The sequence below is a fragment of the Dermochelys coriacea genome, chromosome 3, assembly GCF_009764565.3.
Source record: "Dermochelys coriacea isolate rDerCor1 chromosome 3, rDerCor1.pri.v4, whole genome shotgun sequence".
NCBI lineage: Eukaryota > Metazoa > Chordata > Testudines > Dermochelyidae > Dermochelys > Dermochelys coriacea.
In genome coordinates, this window is record NC_050070.1 from 201738223 (window position 1) to 201760795 (window position 22573).

At 41.7% G+C, this 22573-nt stretch overlaps 1 protein-coding gene across 1 annotated transcript in view; it reads right to left on the reverse strand.

Moving 5' to 3' along the window:
* The window catches only part of PLCB4 (phospholipase C beta 4), a 314466-nt gene that overhangs the window by 125152 nt on the left and 166741 nt on the right, over positions 1–22573 (reverse strand). Inside the window, 3 exon segments of the mRNA XM_043512117.1 lie at positions 17–76; positions 402–482; positions 6860–6960. Coding sequence (XP_043368052.1) covers positions 17–76; positions 402–482; positions 6860–6943 — 225 coding nt within the window. The 5' untranslated portion in view covers positions 6944–6960.

Here is a 22573-nt window from a genome sequence, read left to right on the forward strand (position 1 = left end):
ACTAATTACAGAGTACCTTTGGTACAGCTCCAAGACGAATACTGTTGATCAGCGAGCATTCTAATACCTGTCCTTCCTGGAACGGCAAGAGAAAGCAAGTTAGCTAAAAGGTCTGACGAAACACAGTGCAGACACAAATAGGAATTGAAGAAAAAATAAACAATGAGTCTTAAATGCAACTGCAGTTAATTAACACAAAACAGTTCATTTTCTTTTCACATCTGTTAATAATCTGTCAAGAATTTCAGTTATGTACCTTCTAAAAATGCAGGAGCCAAGCTATCTTACTGTAAATAGTTACAAAGCCACATGTAATTTTAGTGATTAAAAATTAGCCTGGAAACAAACCAAGGGCAACAACATAGGCAGACAGTAATGTTCCTGGTACAACAGTACTGTACCTTTCCTTCACTTTTCCACCTTAGGAAAAAACCAAATTCATCCACTTGAAAGAGACAGTTTGGTTCAAAGACAGAGGACTCCTGTTAAAAAGGGAAATACAACAAAATATTTTGGTGATGTTGACAAAATATTGTTAGGCATTAATTTGTTGCTCAAAACTAAAGATCTTTTACCTTTTCCCCACCTGCCTTGCAGTATTGCCAATCCCAAGCATTCAAAAATAATGAGTCAATCCCCAGAAATCATGAGATTTTAAAAAATAATAAATATTAGAACTTTTTTTATTTGACTTCTGGTTTCTGAGACATTACAGCAGACTCCATTCTCATTTTCAGGCCTTTCTCAACAGCCACAAGGGCTAGAAACTTCTCTTTCTAAATGAAAGCTGATTTTCTCACCTAATCACGGGCTTCCAGAAACAACCTCACCAAATATTGTGAGGCTTGCAAGAACTGGCAACTGCTTGGGGTCAAACCACCACATTTTGCAATGACTTTTGGGATTCAGGGGAAGTGCTTTCGCAAAAGCTGGACCCTCACAGAAGAACTTCTAGAAAGTACACACAAAAATATATTGCAGAGTGTTAGTCTGGCAGAGGAGATAAGTATATAAAGCAGTTCGGAAGGAATGGAAAACCACAGAGATTAGATTAAAAAAAACTGATCAGTCAGGTCAGCCTTACTAAAAAGACAAAAACTAAAAAAGTACACCCCTGCCCCCAAACTATTTTAATGTCAGAGGTGAAACTAAAAGGTAAGGAAACATCCCACTGTGCAGAATCAGTCATTTTTAAAGGAACAAAAAGTCCAGCCCTGGCCAATCTTTTTTTAATTAAAAAAAGATTACTTTGTAACAAACGGCAAGCATGTGTGTAGGGAGCAGCGATGCTCTGACCGACAGAGGGCAACACTTTATTTTGTTTGGGACATTTCCCACACAAAAGGATCATGCGGACAGGAGGATTTCTAACTTCTCTGATTCAGTTAGCACCATCCCACAAGCCCTCCATGCAAGGAACACCCATTTATGTTAATAAGAGTTTTGTGGCAGGATGGGCCACAAAGAAGCCAGACCTGCCTACTACTTCACTCCCTTGACCCAGAACACATTCAGCATTGAAGAGCATCTGCCTCTTAAATAATAGCACTAAGCACATACAGCACTTTTCAGTTTCAAAGCACTTTGCAAATATTAATTACTGCAGCATCACTGTGAGGTAGGAAACAATTATCTTCATTTTACAGATAGGGAAACAGAGAGAAGGGTTAGAATTTGCCATAGATTCAGAGACAGAGTCAGAACTGGATATGAGGCACTTCCTGTGCCCTCTCCTATAGCCAGGCTGCTAGTCCACACCTCACAGCTTTCTGCCTATTTCTTAATCCTTGTACTGCATAAAATGTACCAGATGCAAACATCCCAGAATCACTAGTTTTATAGCTCATGGATATCCCTGTAAAGCTGCACCTATAAAAACTGCAGCTAGCCACCTGTTAAAGGGGGAGCCTTTTAAAATCTGCATGGAATAGAGCAGTGGTTCTCAACCATTTTAGGTTCAGGGCAGGACCCATTTGTAAACGTTTATAGCCTGTCGTGACCCAGAAAATAGTCTGGGGGTGAAGGCCATGGGGTGGTTTTGGTCTGATCTTGCCCCCTGGAGAGGTTGAGTCCTGTCTGGCACTTACCACACAGTGGCAGCTCCTGTACTGTGGGACTGGCTGGACTTGGCTCTCCGCGCTGGGAGCTGCAACCTCCTGGGTTGCAGCACCACTCAGGTATAGGCCCCTGCCCAATTGAACCAAATTTGCGTGGGTGGAGTTGTGACGTGGCTCTTGGGGTTGCAGTGCCACTCGCTCAACTTTGGCCTACCCGGACTCCTGTCATCATAACAGCTGGGCGGAACCTGAGTGGCGCTGGGACCCCAGAGGTTGCAGCACCTGGAGCAAGGAGGTGAACCGAGCCAGCCCCATGGGACAGGAGCCACCAAGCGACCCTTTGAAAGTTCTAAGAACCCAATTTTGGGTCCCGACTCAGGTTCAGAAACCCTGGAATAGAGGATCTCCTCAATAAGCAAAGTCAATGCAAATAAAATGGGGACATGTTTCATTGCTTGTTGCATCCCCACGTGACTAAAAGCTCTCAGTATAAAAATAACTTTTCCTACAAAGATGGCCACATAAGCTGCACTCAGTCCAACGTCCACTACTTAGCATGCACTGGTTCCATTAACTAATTGCTTCTGCAGTTTTTCTTCTAATACAGTGAGGGAAACACTAGCTACCACAAATTCTAGACATTACACAGTCCAATACCATTGCTAACCTTTGACCATCAACCTTCTCCACTAAGATATTCCCGAAAAGCCTTTCAACATTCAGGTGTGGTACTGCCTGGCCCAAAGAGAAAGGAAGCATATCCCATGTGGTCTGTAATTCCTCTCGCTGATGTATACCTCTAGCACAGTGATCCAGACTTCGTTCGAGACCTTCTAGTCCCTCAGTGAAATTCCATTTTGTGAATATCACTTCCTTGGGAGGCAGTGTGGTCTAGTAGTTAGGACACTGCACTCAGACTCAGGAGCTATGCCCTATTCGCAGCTCTGCTGCTGACCTGCTATGTAAACCTGGACCAGTCACTTCACTGGGTCTCTGCTGTGCATCTCTGCTTTGCCTGTTTAGGCTGGAAGTTCAATATAGAATTTCAATGGAGCTGGGTGCCTAAATCCCTTAGGTTCTTTCGAAAATCCCAAACTAAGATTATAAATCCTTCACAGGAGGGCTCTTGCTATGGGTATGTACAATGCCTAGCACAAACCTGGTTAGGATATCTAGGCATTACTGTAATTCTATTAAATAAATAATAATATCCCAACCAACCACAAACTTGGTGATATCATCAAAGGGGCTGGGCTACCACGCAGATGATCTTACAAGTGTTCTGTAGCAAAACTGGGTAAGTTTACTATACAGTACTTACAGCAAACAATAGGATACGGAATACCGCATGTTTTCTGCTTCAAATAAGGCAGGTAGGACCCCTGCTAGCAGTCAATGTAAAAAGAAGTGCACATGATTCAAAACGCAGTGAATGCAGTACAGCACTTAATAAAATCTGATTTATACATACAATGGCAATGCCTAATTCCATTCCCAAATGTCAACCTTGATTAGGTAGGTGAAATTACTAGCAATTAAAACAAGGCTCAGTCCTTTTCCCATCCTGAAGAGACCCACTGCCTCTGAAACCTGTTCCAATGTTAAACGCTGTACCATTCACATGGTTCGTGCTGTAAAAGTGCAGCCCTGGCTTTAGCCACTAAACAGAGGTGAACTTAAATATGCGACATAACTGGCACTGGTGCCTTTTATTTCAAGGTTGCTTTGGACTGGTGACTTCTTCCAAAATTCAACTGCACTCAACTACTTCTTGGGGCTTTGGGATCTGTTCTCTGGCTGCCCAGAGGCAGGCTCTGCCTGAGCTCACCCCCACCACCAACTCTGGTCCCCGCTGCCTCCCCCAGTGCCCCATCGCCCATGCCCCCACTGCCGCTGTACCCACCTCCCTATCCAGGGATTAATTTGTCCCCGAGCTTGCCAGGGCTGAGTAAGTCTGCTGTGAAAAGTGATATTAACAAACATACAAATATCACTTTTACAACAGACTTACTTATAGTTGGCAAGTCTTAAAAAAAACAACCCCAAAACAAACAAGAAAAAGGACAAGAACGTTCAAAGCGCCTTATTTGTGTTTCTATTCTCTTTAGGTCCAGTAAAGAATAGAGAGAACTGTACATTATTTTTATTATTGAGTCTGCAAAAAAACGAACAAACCAACCCTACATACATAAATTACAGTGATTGGGCATGTATATGTGCATATTTATTTGATTTTCCTAAAGTTAATTAAGTATTTTAGGAAAAGTTGTCAGAGCGGCCACCAGCAAGAGTTGTTGGCCGCACTCTGAGACCACCAAAAAATTTGTCGTGAGAACCCCTGCCTTAGACCATCCATGACAGGGGGCTGTCTAAACTGTTCTTAAAAATCTCCCATGATGGGGATTCCACAACCTCCCTTGGAAGCTTGTTGCAGAGCTTAACTACCTCTATAGTTATTGAATATTGAACCTAAAACTCCCTTGCTGCATATTAAGCCCATTACTTCTTCTCCTACCTTCAGAACAATTGATCACCATCCTCTTTTAAACAATCCTTAACATATCTGAAGACTGTTATCCAGTCCCCCTTCATTCTTCTTTTCTCAAGACTAAACATGAACAGGTTTTTAACCCTTACTCGTAAATCAGGTTTTCTAAAGCTTTTATCACTTATGCAGCTCTCCTCTGGACACTCTCCAATTTGCCCACAGCTTTCCTAAAGCGTGGCACTCAGAATTGTACACAGGTCTTCAGCTGAGGCCTCACCAATACCAAGTGGAGCGGGACAATTACCTCCCATGTCTTATGTATGACACTTCTGTTAATAAATCCCAGAATCATATCAGACTTTTTTTTGCAATCGCATCACATTGAATATGGAATCGAGTCAACAATTTGTGATCCACTATAACCCCCAGATCCTTTTCAACAGTACTACCATTTAGTTTAGTTATCCTTATTTTGCATTTGATGTTTCCTTCCTAAGTGAAGTACTTTGCACTTGTCTTTACTAAATTTCATCTTGTTGAATTCAGACCAATTCTCCAACATACCACAGTCATTCTGAATTCTGATCCTGTCCTCAGAGTGCTTGCAACCCCTCTCAGCTTGGTGTTATCCACATTTTTCATAAGCATACTTATCAGTACATTATCCAAGCCATCAATGAAAAATGCTGAATAGCACCAGACCTAGGACTGACTTCTGTAGGACCCCACTGGATATGACAGCCCAGTTTCATGGGGAACCACCGATAACTACTCTTTGAGTATGGTCTTTCAACTAGTTGTGTACCCATTTTATAGTAATTTAATCTAGACCCCATTTCCCTAGTTTGCTTATGAGAGCGACATGTGGGACAGTGTCAAAAGTCTTATTATAACCAACATATATCACATCTTCTGTTTCCTCCCTATTCCCTAGGCCAGAAACCCCGTCAAAGAAGGAAATTAGGTTAGTCTGGCATGATTTGTTCTTGACAAATCCAAGATCACTATTCTTTATAATCATATTATCCTCTAGGTATTTACAAACTGTTTAATAATTTATTCCAGTATCTTTCCAGGTATCAAAGTTAGGCCGACTGGCCTATAAGTTCCTGTGAGCCACAAGTTGTAACTTGTACTTAGAAAATGTTTGCCTGCCTTTAGAAGGGACTGAATAACCAACCCAGGACAAACAGGAACCTTTTACTTTATCTTGTACTATGCAAGCGAAAACAATTTTCATAATGGGGTGATCATTATTAAACATTCTTGAAAGCAAAACCACATACATTCCGTTGGATCAGCTGAGGTCAATTATTTAGCATATGCTAAATTATTCAAAACAGCATTTGCAGGATGAAAAATGAATGATTTAAGATCCTTCTTTCAAAGGGCAACATTTACCAAACATGTTTCCTATTAGTTTACCTAATCCAGCACTGAAAGTGGGGGATAAGAAAGCTAGGTCTATCTTGGCAGATGACTATGATATAAATACTTTTTGTTCACTTCAAGAGATTAAAGGAAAGCATAATATTCCTGAAGGCATTTCTCAAAATACCTTTAACTTAGAGATTTTCAGGCAAATGAAAAAAAGATTAAAAACAAATCTTAGTAAAACTATTTTCATAGGCAAATTGATGTTGAATATAAGGCAAAGGTCTCTGCCTTTTATTCTGGAATCTTAAAGCAAATATGTCCCACTTTCCTTTCCTTCAACAGACCTGGATTAAAGTGCAACTGAAAGCAGGATCATATTAATCATATTACAGATAAAGCATAGGTCGATTGAGGTAAGGAGATAAAACCACCCTTGATTTCAAATAGTGTCTTTGATTTACAGTGTAAATGTTTTGATGATCTTCTATTTTTCCATACAGCATGTAGGTTCTTAGTCTATTTTTACAAGTAGGAGCACACATTCCAAAAATAGTAAGTTTAAAAATAGGACAGAGTGCATTTTTTTTTGGTAAGGTGCTTTGTGTACTATACTATGATGACTCCCTACAATAGAGAGCTGCATGTATGTTACAGATAGAAGGGATTTAAATCAAAAAGTTTCTCTTACTCTGGGATTATTTTCAAATCAGAGGATTAAATCAGCCATTATAAAATGTATTTTGAAGAGGCTTTTTCGGTAGCAAGAAATTGTATCATAACACAGTGTTAACATTTATGTTCTATCTTCCTGTACATTTTCTGTTTGAAAATTTTATTTGTGTAAAATCTTAAGAAAAAAAGAAATATTTTTGTAACATTTGCAACATCTAGAAAAGGCAGGGAAAGGGAGAGGAACATTATCCAACTGGCCCCTTACCTCTTCGTATCTGTCAAACACAGCTCCATCTTGCATAAAGGAAGGGACTGACTTCTGCCAGTTAAATTCATACGGTTTTGCCATGATTATGTGTGAAAAACCTGAAAAGAAACAGAAAGAAACAGCATAGTTCAATTGTTGCTTTCTATAAGGAAGACTGCATAGACTGTTGGGGACAAACAGCTGGCTTTCCTTGCAACAAAACAGTTTATAAAAACACAATACTGGGTTTTCAGATTAAGAGTTTTCCTCACATAAAATTAGTTTATCTTTGATAAAAATATAATTTTAAAAGTAGAATATGACTGAAAAATGTGTTGAAGAGTGACTGAACATGACAATTATCTGAAAGACTACTGCAGATTGTATCATTAATTGGGCACTACTAAATTCACAGCAATAAAAAACCACATCACAGACTGTGAAATCTGGTCCCCCCCGCCTGTGAAATCCGGTGTTAGGTGTGCTTTTACCCTATACTATACAGATTTCACACAGGAAACCAATGTTTCTCAAATTGGGGGTCCTGACGCAAAAGGGATTTGCAGGGGGTTGTAAGGTTATTTTAGGGGGGTTGCGATATTGCCTCCCTTTCATCTGTACTGCCTTCAGAGCTGGGCAGTTGGAGAGTGGTGGCTATTGGCCGGGCGCCCAGCTCTGAAAGCAGCACCCCGTCAGCAGCAGCGCGGAAGCAAGGGTGGCAATACCATACCATGCTACCCTTACTTCTGTGCTGCTGCCTTCAGAACCGGGCAGCAGGAAAGTGGCGGCTGCTGACTGAGGGCCCAGCCTGCAGGCAGCAGTGCAGAAGTAAGGGTGACAATACCATACCATGCCATCCTTACTAATGCCTGCTGCTGGCAGCAGCTCCGGCTTCAGAGCTGGGCTGCTGGCCAGCAGCTGCTGCTCTCCAGCTGACCAACTCTGAAGGCAGCGCCACCGCCAGCAGCAGCGCAGAAGTAAGGGAGCAGTTCTGCAACCCCCCTACAATAACCTTGCAATCCGCCCCACAAACTCCTTTTTGTGTCAGGACCCCTACAATTACAATACTGTGAAATTTCAGATTTAAATAGCTGAAATCATGAATGTACCATTTAAAAAATCCTATGTCTGTGAAATTGACCAAAGTGGACCCTGATTTTGGTAGGGCCCTAATCATTAATCAATTTAAATACCTGCTCAAATCAATTCATGAGTTTAATTACCTACAGATTAATGGTTTCAGAGTAGCAGCCGTGTTAGTCTGTATTCGCAAAAAGAAAAGGAGTACTTGTGGCACCTTAGAGACTAACAAATTTATTAGAGCATAAGCTTTCGTGAGCTACAGCTCACTTCATCGGATGCATTTGGTGGAAAAAAACCACCAAATTTTTTTCCACCAAATGCATCCGATGAAGTGAGCTGTAGCTCACGAAAGCTTATGCTCTAATAAATTTGTTAGTCTCTAAGGTGCCACAAGTACTCCTTTTCTTTCTACAGATTAATGTACACCTAAGTAACATTCATTAGCATAGCTGGTAATATATGCAAGCATTTCACTGAAAGGTAAGTGCTATAGCAGAATCACATACTAAAAGGCAAAATGTTTTTACATTTTTATTCTGGATTTTATATTTCAAAAGCCATTTACTCTACACACAAAACCAGCTCTTTTCCGCAATATTTTATACGCATCTCATATTATCTATATTTATATAAAATATGCAGGTATATTATGCAGGTAATGATTCTCAGAAGAGAATCTGTAGGGGAGTATAGAGAATGGAAGGAGGTTTATCTACCACTACTGTGGATTTTTGTACAAGTTGAATGACACGTGGACTATCAGTCACTATTAATTCAGGATGCAACTAAAACATCAGGGTACAAAGTCCACTTTAATTTACACAATGTTTTTTAAAAAACAACATAGTCTGAGCAGGATACAATACCCAAACATGCTTTACTCATATTGCATCACTGTGCAAATAGTCCCATCACATACCATTTAATACTCTGTCAAATACTGAATTGACAGCATCTAATGTACAAATTGTATGTCCAATTTGACGTTGACTTGCCTGCTTACAAGTGCACTCTGGGACGCACAATATCCTGATAGTTCCACTAAACTGATGGGTGGGAAACTCTTGTATTAACAATAATGCATGTTGAATTAGTGTGGAAGGCTGGGAATCTCTCTGACTCAAGGGAATCAACAATTTAATTTTTTGAAACCATGTATTAGCATGGCTGCTTATGGATTCAATCACGATATTTTATCCTATAAAAAAAGCATACATCTCATAGGTGAAAACTAGATTATAATCCGGCATTCTGTTCATTTCATTGTTTTTGAAGTCAATACACCTGTGGAGAGGGATGTATTTAAAACCTTAGGGGCGGGACACTAATACTTTTACTCATGCTGCCTAGTACCCTATTCTGTGAGAAGCTTCAGCTGATTTCAGTGGCACTGTTTGTCGTAAAATACTACAAGCTGTGAGGAAAGATGGCAGAATCTGGCCGTTAGTCATTATCAAGGCTCCAACTTAAAATCTTTGGTCCAGACTGAGATTTAGGCACTGCACTCAGCAAGGGGTGGTGCAAACACCACCATCCCAGAAGTAATTCCAGGAGGTCTTGTGCTCAGACCCATCCAAGACACCACTCTTCCCATGCTTCCCTCTTGCTCCCAGGTGGTCGTAATATGCTGCTAGCCTGTATCAGCAGTACATTGCTTCCTAGGCGAGACAGCCAGTGAACGTATAGTGCTCCAAGGCTCTGCCAATGCCCTGCCCACTCTGCACACACCTGTTCCAGGCAAGAGGTATCCAAGTAGCCTTATTTATTCCTGCACAACCAGACGCAAAGTCCAGGTAACCCACCCTGGATGGGTGTGTAGCCAAGTCAGAATTGAGCCTACATGATACAATTTTAGTCCTGATTCTGCACTTCTTACACAGATGAAATGCCCTCTGAGAGCAGGATGAGCCCTTCGTGATTAAGGCTAACCTGTAATGGTAAGATTGTGACAAATGCAATCTGCCCTGAGAAAGAGGCAATGCAAAGCCATACTACTCCACGAGTAGCCCAGACTCCGAGAGGCACAATTCAGTCTCTAGATTCCCCTTGCTCCAAAGAGGCAATATTTTCTATGTCCGGGCTGGCTCAACTGCACACTGGCAGCCACAGTGAGGGGAGGAGAGTCAAGGCCCAGCCCATTCTACACACTTGCCTATCTATTCTCCACTCTTTTGCATGGGGAATGGAGACTGTCCTTCCATCCACGCGATGGGCTCATGAGGGGTGCCCCTTTTCCCCAAAGCAGGTACACTGGGCAAGCAATGATCTTGCCTAAATGAGCATAGCAAGACGCTTATGTAAGACTTGGGAGAAGCGTTACTATAGGCTGTGTAATCAGTGTTATGGAAAACTCCTTTGCAGTGTTTGTTGCATTACAGAATTCTAAATAGCAGACTAATACACTGTCAACCAGAATGAGAACACTGCTTCCATTAGGCAGAAAGAATGCTCTGAATTTCAACTTTTATTTGATTGTATCTTTAACTTCAGAAAAAGCGTTCCCAAAACGAAGGACTGATATCTTCTTGCTCGCTCTTATCATAAAATTTCCTAACAAAAGAACAAATGGCCTCAAATGGCACTATTAGGAGACTTTGCCCAGGATTGTTTTCAGGAACAGATACTTCTGATAAATTTTCCACTAAAAAAAATTGCCTTATTATGGGGAGAAAAACAACCCTGCATTTTTATGCTATTAGTCTTTTTACCTCCTGCCTTTTGTCAAACAGTCATTGATACATATATCAAAATACATAGATCAACAGCCTACATGAAACCAGCCAGACCTTCTGAATATGTGAGTTCAATTTAGGTACTGTTACTATCAGAAGTATAACTGGACACCGATATATAACATAATGAACATTAATTCTCTGCTTCAGCTGAAAATGCTTCCATTTGCACGAATGCGTAAAACAATGGTCACTCTATTCTCCAATAAAAAGTATTAGTGGCTATAAATAATATTATTGTTTCTTCTCCAAAAGAGAAGACAAAGGACAGCCTTGTAAATAAAGCACAGGGCCGGGTGGTAGGGCACACAGATTCTACTTGTGCTCGCACACAAGCTTCTTCTGTGATCCTGTGCAAGTCGTCTAATCTCTCTGCACTCAGTATATCACTCCACCATGGGAATGATGCGTACCTCCGGGGGCTGTACAAGATTTTGAGATCCTTGCATGAAAGGCACCATAGTAGTATTATTTCCTTATTATTATTTACAATTACATTTAAAATTTCAGCCTCTCCCCAGTTTCATTAATGGGGAGCAGCCTTTTTGCTCACTATCAGAAAATTGCAAGTTAGAGACTCTTGTCACAGTCCAGGGTGACAGCACCAGTATACCTGCTCTGTAATCCACTAAAGGCATCTACTCTAATCTGTCAGTCATCACCTCTCTTGGGTGGAGACATGTCTGCCTCTCCCTCCTGACCAGGGTTTTTTCAGGCTGCACAGTTCCCTGTCTACACTGTGATATCCCAGCAAGCCAGACTGCCTAAACTGGCCAGCATCTGCACTTAGCTTACTCTTTGAAGGCTATGAACAGCATAATTGCCAGCAGTAATAAGTTATCACACAGCTCTTTCTAAGTAAGTATATTCATTCGTAAGGAGAAAGCATTACAGAGAAAACATTAAAAACAATAAAAGTTCCTATACATGTGCTAAAAGCTTATCTAAAGGTAATAATCAGTATTATGGGGCCTCAGCAAGGCAAAGTCTTTCCAAGCTTTCCCAGGAAGAACTGCCCTCCCTGGCCTTGGACAGAGGGTCCCTGTCCATTTGTTGGATCAGAAAGAATCATAGAAGTGTAGGACTGGAAAGGTCATCTAGTCTAGTCCCCTGAACTCAAGGCAGGACTGTGTAATAACTACACCATTCCTGACAGCTGTTTGTCTAACCTGTTCTTAAAAACCTCCAAATGACGGAGATTCCACAACTGTCAGAAGCAATTTGTTTCAGTGCTTAACTACCCTGACAGGAATGTTTTCCTAATATCCAGCCTAAACCTCCCTTGCTGCAATTTAAGCCTGTTGCTTCTTGTGCTATCCTCAGAAGTTAACAAGAACAATTTTTCACCCTCCTCTTTGTAACAACCTTTCATGTAGTTGAAAACTGTTATGTCCCCACTCAGTCTTCTCTTCTCCAGACTCAACAAACCCATTTTTTTTTCTATTTTTCCTTATAGGTCATGTATTCTAGACCTTTAATCATTTTTGTTGCTCTTCTCTGGACAGTCTCCAATTTGTACACATTTCAGAAAAGATGTGGTGCCCAGAACTGTACACAATACTTCAGCTGAAGCCTAATCAGTGCGGAGTAGAGCGGAAGAATTACTTCTCGTGTCTTGCTTACAACAGTCCTCCTAATACATCCCAGAATGTTTGATTATTTTGCAACAGTGTTACCCTACTGGCTCATATTTAGCTTATGATCCATTAACCCCAGATCCCTTTCCACAGTACTCCCTCTTAGGTCATCAGTTCCCATTCTGTATCTGTGCAACTGATTATTCCTTCCTAAGTGGAGTACTTTCCATTTGTCCTTGTTGAATTTCATCCTGTTTACTTCATATTATTTCTCCATTTTGTCCAGATAATTTTGAATTTTAATCCTATCCTCCAAAGCACTTGCAAACTCCTCCCAGCTTGGTATCATCCACAAACTTTATAAGTGTAATCGCTATGCCATTATCTAAATCATTGATGCAGACACTGAACAGAACCGAACCCAGGCCTGAGCCCTGCAGGACCCCACTTGATATACCCTTCCAGTTTGACTGTGAAGGGTTTTCCAACCAGTTATGCAGCCACCTTATACTAGCTTCATCTAGGCTATATTTCCCTAGTTTGTTTATGAGAAGGCCATGCGAGACAGTATCGAAAGCTTTACTAGAGTCAAGATATACCACATCTACAGCTTCCCCACATCCACAAGGTTTGTTACCCTGTCAGAGAAGGCTATTAGGTGGTTTGACATGATTTATTCTTGACAAATCTATGCTGACTGTTACTTATCACCTTATTATCTTCAGAAGACCAAATCACTTTAAACTAAAGCTATTTATCCAAAAGTCCTTTCTTTGCTGGCCTCTGGAGACTCCAGTTTGAACAAGTAAATGCCAGACTCTTCAAGTGGTGGTACTTCCCCAGTTGGAGGTGTTACAACCTATATGAATTTGTCTAATGCCCCCCACTGTTCTTAGTTCTTGGAGGGGCTGTGGTCATTGTCCTCCATGGAATTACATATAACCCTGGCCTACAATACCGCATCAGAACAATGGTCCATCTAAGTATCCTGTCTTCCAACAATGGCCAATACTGGATGCTTCAAAGGGAATAAACAGAATAGGACAATCATCAAATGATCCATCCCACATCGTCCAGTCCCAGCATCTAGCAACCAAAGACTTAGGGACACCTATAGTATGGGGTTCCTCACCATCTTGGCTAATAGTCATAGATGGCCTGTCCTCCATGAACTTTTGAATCCAATTATAATTTTGGCCTTCACAACATCCGCTGGCAATGAGTTCCACAGGCTGACTGTGCATTGTGTGAAGTACTTCTTCATGTTTGTTTTAAACCTGCTGCCTATTAATTTCATTGGGTAACCCCTGGTTTGTGTGTTATGTGAAGGAGTAAATAACACTTTCTTATTCACTTTCTCCAAACCATTCATGATTTTATAGACCTCTACCACATCCCCCCCTTAATCATCTCTTTTCTAAGATGAACAGTCCCAGTCTTTTAAATCTCCTCTCATACGGAAGCGGTTCCATAACCCTAATAGTATTTGTTGCCCTTCTCTGTACCTCTTCCATTTCTAATATATCTTTTTCGCGACAGGGTGACCAGGACTGCACACAATATTCAAGCTGTGGGCATACTATAGCTTTATATAGTGACAATAGGGTATTTACCGTCTTAGTATCTACCCAATTCCTAATGGTTCCTAACATTCTCTTAGTGGTTTTGACTGCACAGCGAGCATATGTTTTTCAGAGAACATCCACATGATGCCAAGATCTCTTTCTTGAGTGTGTGACAAAGTTCCTCCTTGGTGGGTCTTGCGCTTATTGGCGGATTTGCTTGCCTTGGAGCTTCACGGCAGCCCTCAGCTTGGCTGTTTTTCTGAACCCACAGTCCAGGTAGACTCCTCCTGTGTTTGACCAGGAGTTGGGAGGATTTGGGGGGAACCCGGGCCCACCCTCTACTCCGGGTTCCAGCCCAGGGCCCTGTGGAATGCAGCTGTCTAGAGTGCCTCCTGGAGCAGCTGTGTGACAGCTACAACTCCCTGGGCTACTTCCACATAACCTCCTCCCAACACCTTCTTTATTCTCACCCTAGGACCTTCCTCCTGGCGTCTGATAATGCTTGTACGCCTCAGTCCTCCAACAGTCCGCGTTCTCACTCTCAGCTCCTAATGCCTCTTGCTCCCAGCTCCTCACACGCACACCACAAACTGAAGTGAGCTCCTTTTTAAAACCCAGGTTCCCTGATTAGCCTGCCGTAATTGATTCTAGCAGCTTCTTGATTGGTTGCAGGTGTTCTAATCAGCCTGTCTTAATTGTCTCCAGAAGGTTCCTGATTGTTCTGGAACCTTCCCTGTACCTTACCCAGGGAAAAGGGACCTACTTAACCTGGGGCTTATATATCTGCCTATTACTTACCTATAGCCATCTTGCATGACCCTGTCACAACTGGTAATGGCTAATTTAGACCCCATCATTTTGTATGTGTAGTTGTGATTATGCTTTCCAATATGCATTACTTTGCATTTATCAACACTGAAATTCATCTACCATCTTGATGCCCAGAGACAACAACATGAGTGAGGTAATACCTTTGTGAGTGTGTGTGTATATTTATATGTTACCCAGTTTTGTGAGATCCCTTTGTTACTCTTTGCAGTCTGCTTTTATGTTGAGTAATTTTGTATCATCTCCAAACTCTTCCACCTCACTGTTTACCCCTTTTTCAAGCTCATTTATGAATATGTTGAACAGCACTGGTTTCAATACAGACCCCTGGGGGACACCACTATTTACCTCTCTCCATTACGAAAATTGACTATTTATTCCTATCCTTCCCCCCCCCCCCCCGTCTTTTAACCAGTAACTGATCCATGAGAGGACCTTCCCTCGTATCCCTTGGCTGCTTACTTTGCTTAAGAGCCTTAGGTGAGGGAGCTTATCAAAGACTTTCTGAAAGTCCAAGTACACTATATCCACTGGATCATCCTTGTCCACGTGGTTGTTGATCCCCTTCAAAAATGATACTAGATTGGTGAGACATGTCTTCACTTTACAAAATGACACTTCCCCAACAAATCATGTTCATCTATGTGTCTGATAATTCTGTTATTTACTATAGTTTCAAGCAAATTTGCCTGGTACTGAAGTTAGGCTTATCAGTCTGTTATTGCCTGGACTGCCCCTGGAGCCTTTTTAAAAAAATTGGCATCACATTAGCTATTCTCCAGTCATCTGGTACAGAAGCTTATTTAAGCAATAGGTTATACACCACAGTGAGCAGTTCTGCAATTTCATATTTGAGTTCCTTCAGAACTCTTGCGTGAATATCATCTGGTCGTGGTGACTTATTCCTGTTTAGTTTATCAATTTGTTCCAAAAACTCCTCTACTGACACCATAATCTGGGACAGTTACTCAGATTTGTCACCTACAAAAATGGCTCAAGGGTAGGAATCTCCCTCATGTCCTCTGCACTTGAAGACTAATGCAAAGAATTCATACAGCTTCTCCGCAATGGCCTTTTCTTCCTGTAGCACCTCGATCATCCAGTGGTCCCACGGATTATTGGGCAGGCTTCCTACTTCCAATATACTTTTAAAAAATTGCTGTTACTTTTTGTCTTTTGCTACTTGCTCTTTTGGCCTGCCTAATTACTCTTTTACAATTGACTTGCCAGAGTTTATGCTCCTTTCTATAAACTTAATACAGTAAGATCCCCCAAAGATATTGCAGAAAATTGCCATATCTGTCACACCCCTTTTATCAATAATATGAAAACCACATCCAGTGCATCTTACAGACTAAGAAAACTCTGCATTCATTGTAACTTCAAAACTATAAACAATGAGTTTCAGAAAATTGTTTTCAAAACCAGCAAGGCTTGATTTTGTTAACAGTATAGAATAAAACTACAACCAAGCTGGAGTCATTTAGGTATTTAATTTCTATTACTGACTTGTAGATTGCTGCTCATGGTAACGACTAGGAGCATATTTATAGAAGTTAAAAGAAACAACATATGTAAATCTACCCACAATGTGTAGCGTAAGTAACACATCAGCTGCTATCAGCAACCTTGTTGTCATTTTGTCTGCAAGAAACAACCAAAACACAAAATATAAAATAAAAGGCAAAGAAAATAAACAGAACTGAATACATATGTTTTGCATTGTGCTTTGATACCCACAAAAGGGAGTGGAGTCCAGAGCACTCCACTTAGAAATCCTGGTGCTGGTCCTAGAAAGCTAACTCAGGAACAAGCCACAAGAGCTTCCCAAATGACTGTAACCCCCCGATGGGTTATATTACAGGCTTCATATTAGGGTGACCGTCTGCATTGCAATGAACTAAGGGCAACGGTATGCGAAGTACAGGATAACGCTTATTTTTAAAGGACTCTCATCCCGTGCCCTCCCACTGTTTTATTCACGATACAAGATCTTACAGCGGTATATCACAGTATGATCCTTTGCATAACAAAAGTCAATGCTTTTTACTAGCAGGGAGGTAGGCACCAGATAAAGGCTGTCACTCAAAATACAGGCCAGGTGATTCACCCCAAAATATATGCTGCCAGCAGCTCAAGCCGTTATGGGTGCAGGCTTTTGTATTCTGTGTTCTGTATCATGAGACATGAAACACTGCTCTTAGGGACTGCGAGTAAGAATATTGTTCCACTATCAGACCATTCTATCAATGGGCTGGGAAGACCGTTTTACAATTTCTTATCTTCTACCATTGACATAGAGACCCTTAAATGCCCTCTCCACAGATTCAGATTGTTACACCCACAAAGTCTATTATGGTAAGTTAGTCTGACTTCCTGCATAACATAAACCAGAAAATTTCACCCAATGATTCTTGCGATGAGCCCAGTAGCTTGTGGTTGAACTAGAGCATGTCTTTTAGAAAAAGACACTCAGTCTTGACACAAGACTCACAGTAAAGGAGAATTTACCACCTCACCAGACAAGCTGTTCCAATGATTAACTATCCTTACTAGTTAATATGTCCATCTTATTTCTATTTGATCTTTGCTGTGTTCAGCTTCCAGCCCTTGAATGACAGCTCTATTAAAGAGTTCTGTAGTGTCTGAGATTTTCTCCCCGTTTAGGTACTTGCACTACATGATCAAGTTCTCTCGTAACTTCCTCATAGATCAACTAAACAAATTGATCTCTTTAGTCTCTTGCTGTAAGGCATATTTTCCAGGCTACAAATCATTCTTGTAAAAATTCCTTGACCCCTCTCCAGACTTTTAACAAGAACTTTAAAGTGTGGAGACCAGAACTGGACATAGTATTCCAGTAATGGTCTCCCTATTGCTGTATACAGAGGTAATATCACCTCCCTTCACCTGCTCAATGCATCCCTTTTAATATATCCACATAACATGTGGGGTATTTAAGGCGACATCTACACTATGATCTCGGGTTGTGATTCCTAGCTCATGTACATGCATCTGCGCTGAGTTGATGAGCGTTAGCACGAGTATAAATAGCAGTGTAGCCATGTTAGCATGGACAACGGTGGTGGCATGGCTTAGCTGTGCTGAGTATATACCCATGGGGTTCAGGTGGGTTTGTATTTGGCCCACTGCCTGTGCTACCATGGCTACACTACTGTTTATACTCCTGCTAGCAAAATGAGTATGCGTGTGGCAATTGGGAATCACACCCTTGCTCATTGTGTAGACATAGCCTATAATGATACCTAAGTTGCAGCTTTTCAAAATATAGTTCCCTTTCTTCTAAGTAGGGGCTATAGTCTTTCTTCCTATTTGTATGACCTTGCATGAATCCCAGCCTATCAAAGAGATCCAGATCTCTGTGTTAGTGACTTGTCCTTGTTGTTATTTAACACCGCACCAATCTCCCCATCAGCGCCACTCCCTATCAGGTCAATAATGTTTACGGATGACCTGTGATAGAGGAAGCGAGAGTAGAAGATGGCTAGAATACCAGTAGTGGAAGTCAGACTGATTACTACAAATAAGATTTTTAAGCCATATGCTGTGGCAGCTGCGCAGGAGATGAAGAAATAGTTCTTTGCCGTGACAAAAGCTTTACTCAGTCTCAACAAACCTCTCACTGCTCCCATAATCCTCCTCTTCCTCCTCAACTTCACAGCCCTAACATTTACCAAAGAGATAAATGCACCCCCTTAGACCTCATTTTTAAATATCTGATTTCTCCCAATCAGTTCCTGAGTACTTCAAATTATTATAAATGAACTATAATATACAATTTCACCATGATGTTCCAACATTTTATTTGATTGCATATATATTCATCACGATTAGTATTAAGAACTATACATTTTTAAGACATTTAATAACAATTCAAACCTCTGAAGACTTAACTGAGAGAATTAGGGAATTTAGGAACTAGCTCTACAGGCAGCCAAAGGGTATTTTCAAGGACTTCAAACACCCATCCTGAAACAAAATACAGCAGTTAAAAAAAAATTAAAATACAAATTTTCTCACTCTTTATTTTTAATAGAAATGTTTTCTGAGTAAATGAGTACAGCACCATTGCATACCTTTCGCATCTACAGAAAAAGCATTCAAATAAAATACATATTGGGATTTGATCAGTGCCTGTAGGACACAACTAGATTCACCTCCACAAACTCTGCAGTCAAATGCCTCTTGAGCTATCTTCCAGAGCTGTAACCAGGGCAGGGCAAGGGGGGGCAGCTGCCCAGGGCTCAAAGCTGCGTGGGTGGAAAAATGGGGCAGACTGTGGGGGGCATGCAGGGTCACCTGCCCCCCCCCCCGATTTCTGCCTTCCATTTTGCACAGAGGTTTTCAAACTGTGGGGTGCACCCCGCTAGCCAGCGGATTGGAAGCTGGTGGGAGACACCCAGCCTGCTCAGGCTACTGGCTCACTGCCCTGTGGGATCCGGGGTGCTGTCTGGCTGCCTGGGAGGCCTCCCAGCCCTGTTCCCTGAGCCAGGCTACCTCTGCGCACTCGTGTGCTTCCCAGACAGCCATTGTCCCGTCTCCTATAGTGCAGAGAGCCAGGGGCCTGAGCAGGCCAGGCAGCTGACACCAGCTTCCGATCCGCCAGCTCCTGGCAAGAGGCGATGCCCAAGAGGCACGCCCCACGTTTGGAAAACCTCTATACTAAATGGGAGGCAGAAATCTGGCGGGGGGCACATGACCCCGCATGTCCCCCCCACCTCGCCATGCGTCACCTCTAGGAGCTGCAAATATGCTTGCTTGCCCCAGGCGCTAAGATGCCTAGCTATGGTTTTACTATCTCCCTCCCTTTTAAGACTGATTTATCCCCGAGGCCACACTCTGGGCCATAGGAAATAAAGCACCTCTTGATTTATCTCAGGAGCACTTACAAGCTTCAGTCAAAAACAAAACAAAGAAACCATCTTCAAAACAGCAGTATTAGACTTTTGTTTTCCTCTATAATAAACTTCACTGCAATAATCATGAAATCAATTGAAAAAATCCAGACCTTTTCTTTCTTTGGCCACAGAAGGGCAAGGCAGAACTGAACTAGAGGAGGAAAGGTTTCAGTTAATATAAAACACACACTGTCCACCTTTGGGGAGAGGGGCAATATTGTACATTAATTCCACAGGCCACGCTTAAGTGCCGGAGGGGACTCCTTAGGGCTCCTGTGAGCCTCTGGTCAATATTGTGCCACCCAATCTGACAGGAAGGCTGGGAGGATTTCTAATGAACCTCACCCCCTCTCTGGACACAGTTAAATCACATTGTCTAGATGTGGCTTATCCCTGTTCATCTATCATAACAATACTACTGAAAAATTATTCTTATTTATCTTTGGAATAAGCATTTATGGAGGAGGCTCACTCCCATAAGCTTGTCATCCCATGCCTGCCTTTTCAAATCACACAAGTTAAACTCTGTGCTATACTATCAACATACTCAGTTAAGGCTGTATCTACACTGTCATGTAAGCCCAGGGTATGAACTCAGGCTCAAGTCTGACCCCTGCTTCCATCTACACATAAATCGTGAAAAAACCAGGGCTTGGATCCAAAGTCCCAGGAGCACATGGGGTGGAAGGTCCAGGGCTGAGTCAAGCCAGGATTCAGGGTTCAAGCCCTAGTGTTTTGCACTGTAGATGCAGTCCTACTGGACTTGTGCACTTGGAGACTGACAAAAGTATTTCTCAATCTCATGGGTCAACTTTCTTTGTCATTTGCACAAAGTTTGGTGGACAGTCAAGTTTTCCCACACTGCACCATGAACAAAGGGCTAGAGCAGCCACATTTTGGGAGGGTGCTAGGAAGTTTGGAATACAGGTAGTTGGACTTGGCCCCACATAACGCAGTGCAGAAGCTGGAGCCCCAAGCTGGGATCTAGGATTCAATAATTCCTAACCTGGAGTTACAAATGAGCGTAGATGCTCAAGCCTTCAGTCAACAAACACAGAGTCTGTTAACTCAATTTCTACTAACCCGGGGCTTACATTGCAGAGTTGACATACCCATAGTTTTCAGGAAAAAAATGATAGACATCTCTAGAAAACTATAGCTTAATTCAATCTTGTTTGCCCAGTGACATTTCTTTATTCCTTTGTTAAGCATTTGTCATTTATTTTGGAAAATAAATGATTATATTCCTTACATCTGCACCTCTCTCCAAGCGCGCGCGCGCACACACACACACACACACACATCTGCACCTCTCTCCTCTCCCTACTCTTTGGGTAAACAAGGCTCTCACAGACAACATCCCCAATCCTGCAGTTGGGTCTATGCAGACAGACCCTTACATTACATAAAATCCCACTGAAGTCACTGGGGCTCTGCGCACATTCTGCAGTCTACCTGGGTAAATGCCACTGCAGGATCATGGCCTAAAGGGGGAAAATATTTGTGCAAGCCTCTCACTAAAATGGCAGCACATCAATGCAACTCCTGTAAACATTTTTCACTCCTTTCTTAGTGAGGCCCATTATTTAGTCAGGCTGTAAATGCACCTTGCTAGGCAAATATTGCAATCATTGCTAGATCTTTATAGGAAGAAAGTGCTCATATTTTTGTATATTCATATTTTAAAGTCAAGTTTATTTGAGCCTTAAATATACCAGTATGATAAAATGGGGAGGGGGGAAGAGTACAGAATGCATGTATTTTTAAATATAAAGTTCTAGTTTCTATACTGGAACTTAGAACTCTGAGTATATTGTTCTAACCATGAGCAGCTTTTATGCGAGTCCTGTAGTATAAGTAATGGTGAGAATCACATGGCTGAATTTTGAGAGCCCATTCAGAATCATAATACATTTTCAAGATTTCAAAGCACTATCCAGGCTCTCTTGTAGCAATTACAGTCAAATAATTGCCTCTTTCATAAATGTGCCCTTTCATCAGGTTATTTTTAAATTTGCTTTCTCCCGTAGCTAATGGATGCGATGAAAAACATTGCTCCCAGGAACAAGGTCCAGAACACCAGATGATTTAGCAAAGCTCTAATACTTGAGCATGTATGACTCCCCAGTGGTCATTTTATTTTCCATTTTGTTTTAATGGCTGCGCATAAATGCAAGGAGGTAAATTGCAGACAGAGAGACGCCCACTTTAAATTAAGCTCTTTGTTAGTATTCTGAACAAGTTCACCGAGACTGTCCCTAGTAGAGCTTATCTGCACTTGGAAATGTATTGATCCTTGACAATAGGCATTGCCAACCATCAGCCTCTCACATGGTGCTAAACATGGATTGTCCTGTCTAAGTTTGTGGTTTGACCTATGGTTCCATTGCCCCTGTTTCTGACAACTGTTCTCAGCAACTGGTACATTTCCTATTGTAGACAGAGTTTAAGAGAGTGGACCACAGGTCAAGTATGGGTTGTCAGCTCCGTCACCATCAGGCAATTCCTGCTGTTTGACCAGCCACCTTATCCAACCTAGGTCTCTCACCGCCTGATATTGGAGAGGCCAACCCATTGGCAAACACTTCTAGATCCTGACGGAGCCATCCCACCTGTGAACAGATTTGTAAGCAAAGAAACAAGTAGTCTTCAAAATAGTTAACAGGAATTTGTAACAGTATAATATTGGAATGTTTTGCAAATTAAAAAGAATATTTCAAAACACATATTATATTTTTTTTAAACCCAGATGATTCACCTGGGGCCAAATCCTGACAAAGTTCCATCTTTTTTACGAAGTTCAGTGACTTCCATGTGAGTTGCTGAATAAGGACTAAAAGGGAAAAACAGAAGGCAGACCAAGGAGATGGCCCTTGAACGCTAAGGGTCAAAACCTTCAAAATACAGCTCGTGCGAATACTCCCACTGAAGTGTTTGCTAGATCACTGTACACATTGGAATTGCTCAAAATTTGTAGCTCAGACACAAGGCTATGTCTACACTTAAACCACTGCAGATGCACAGCTTC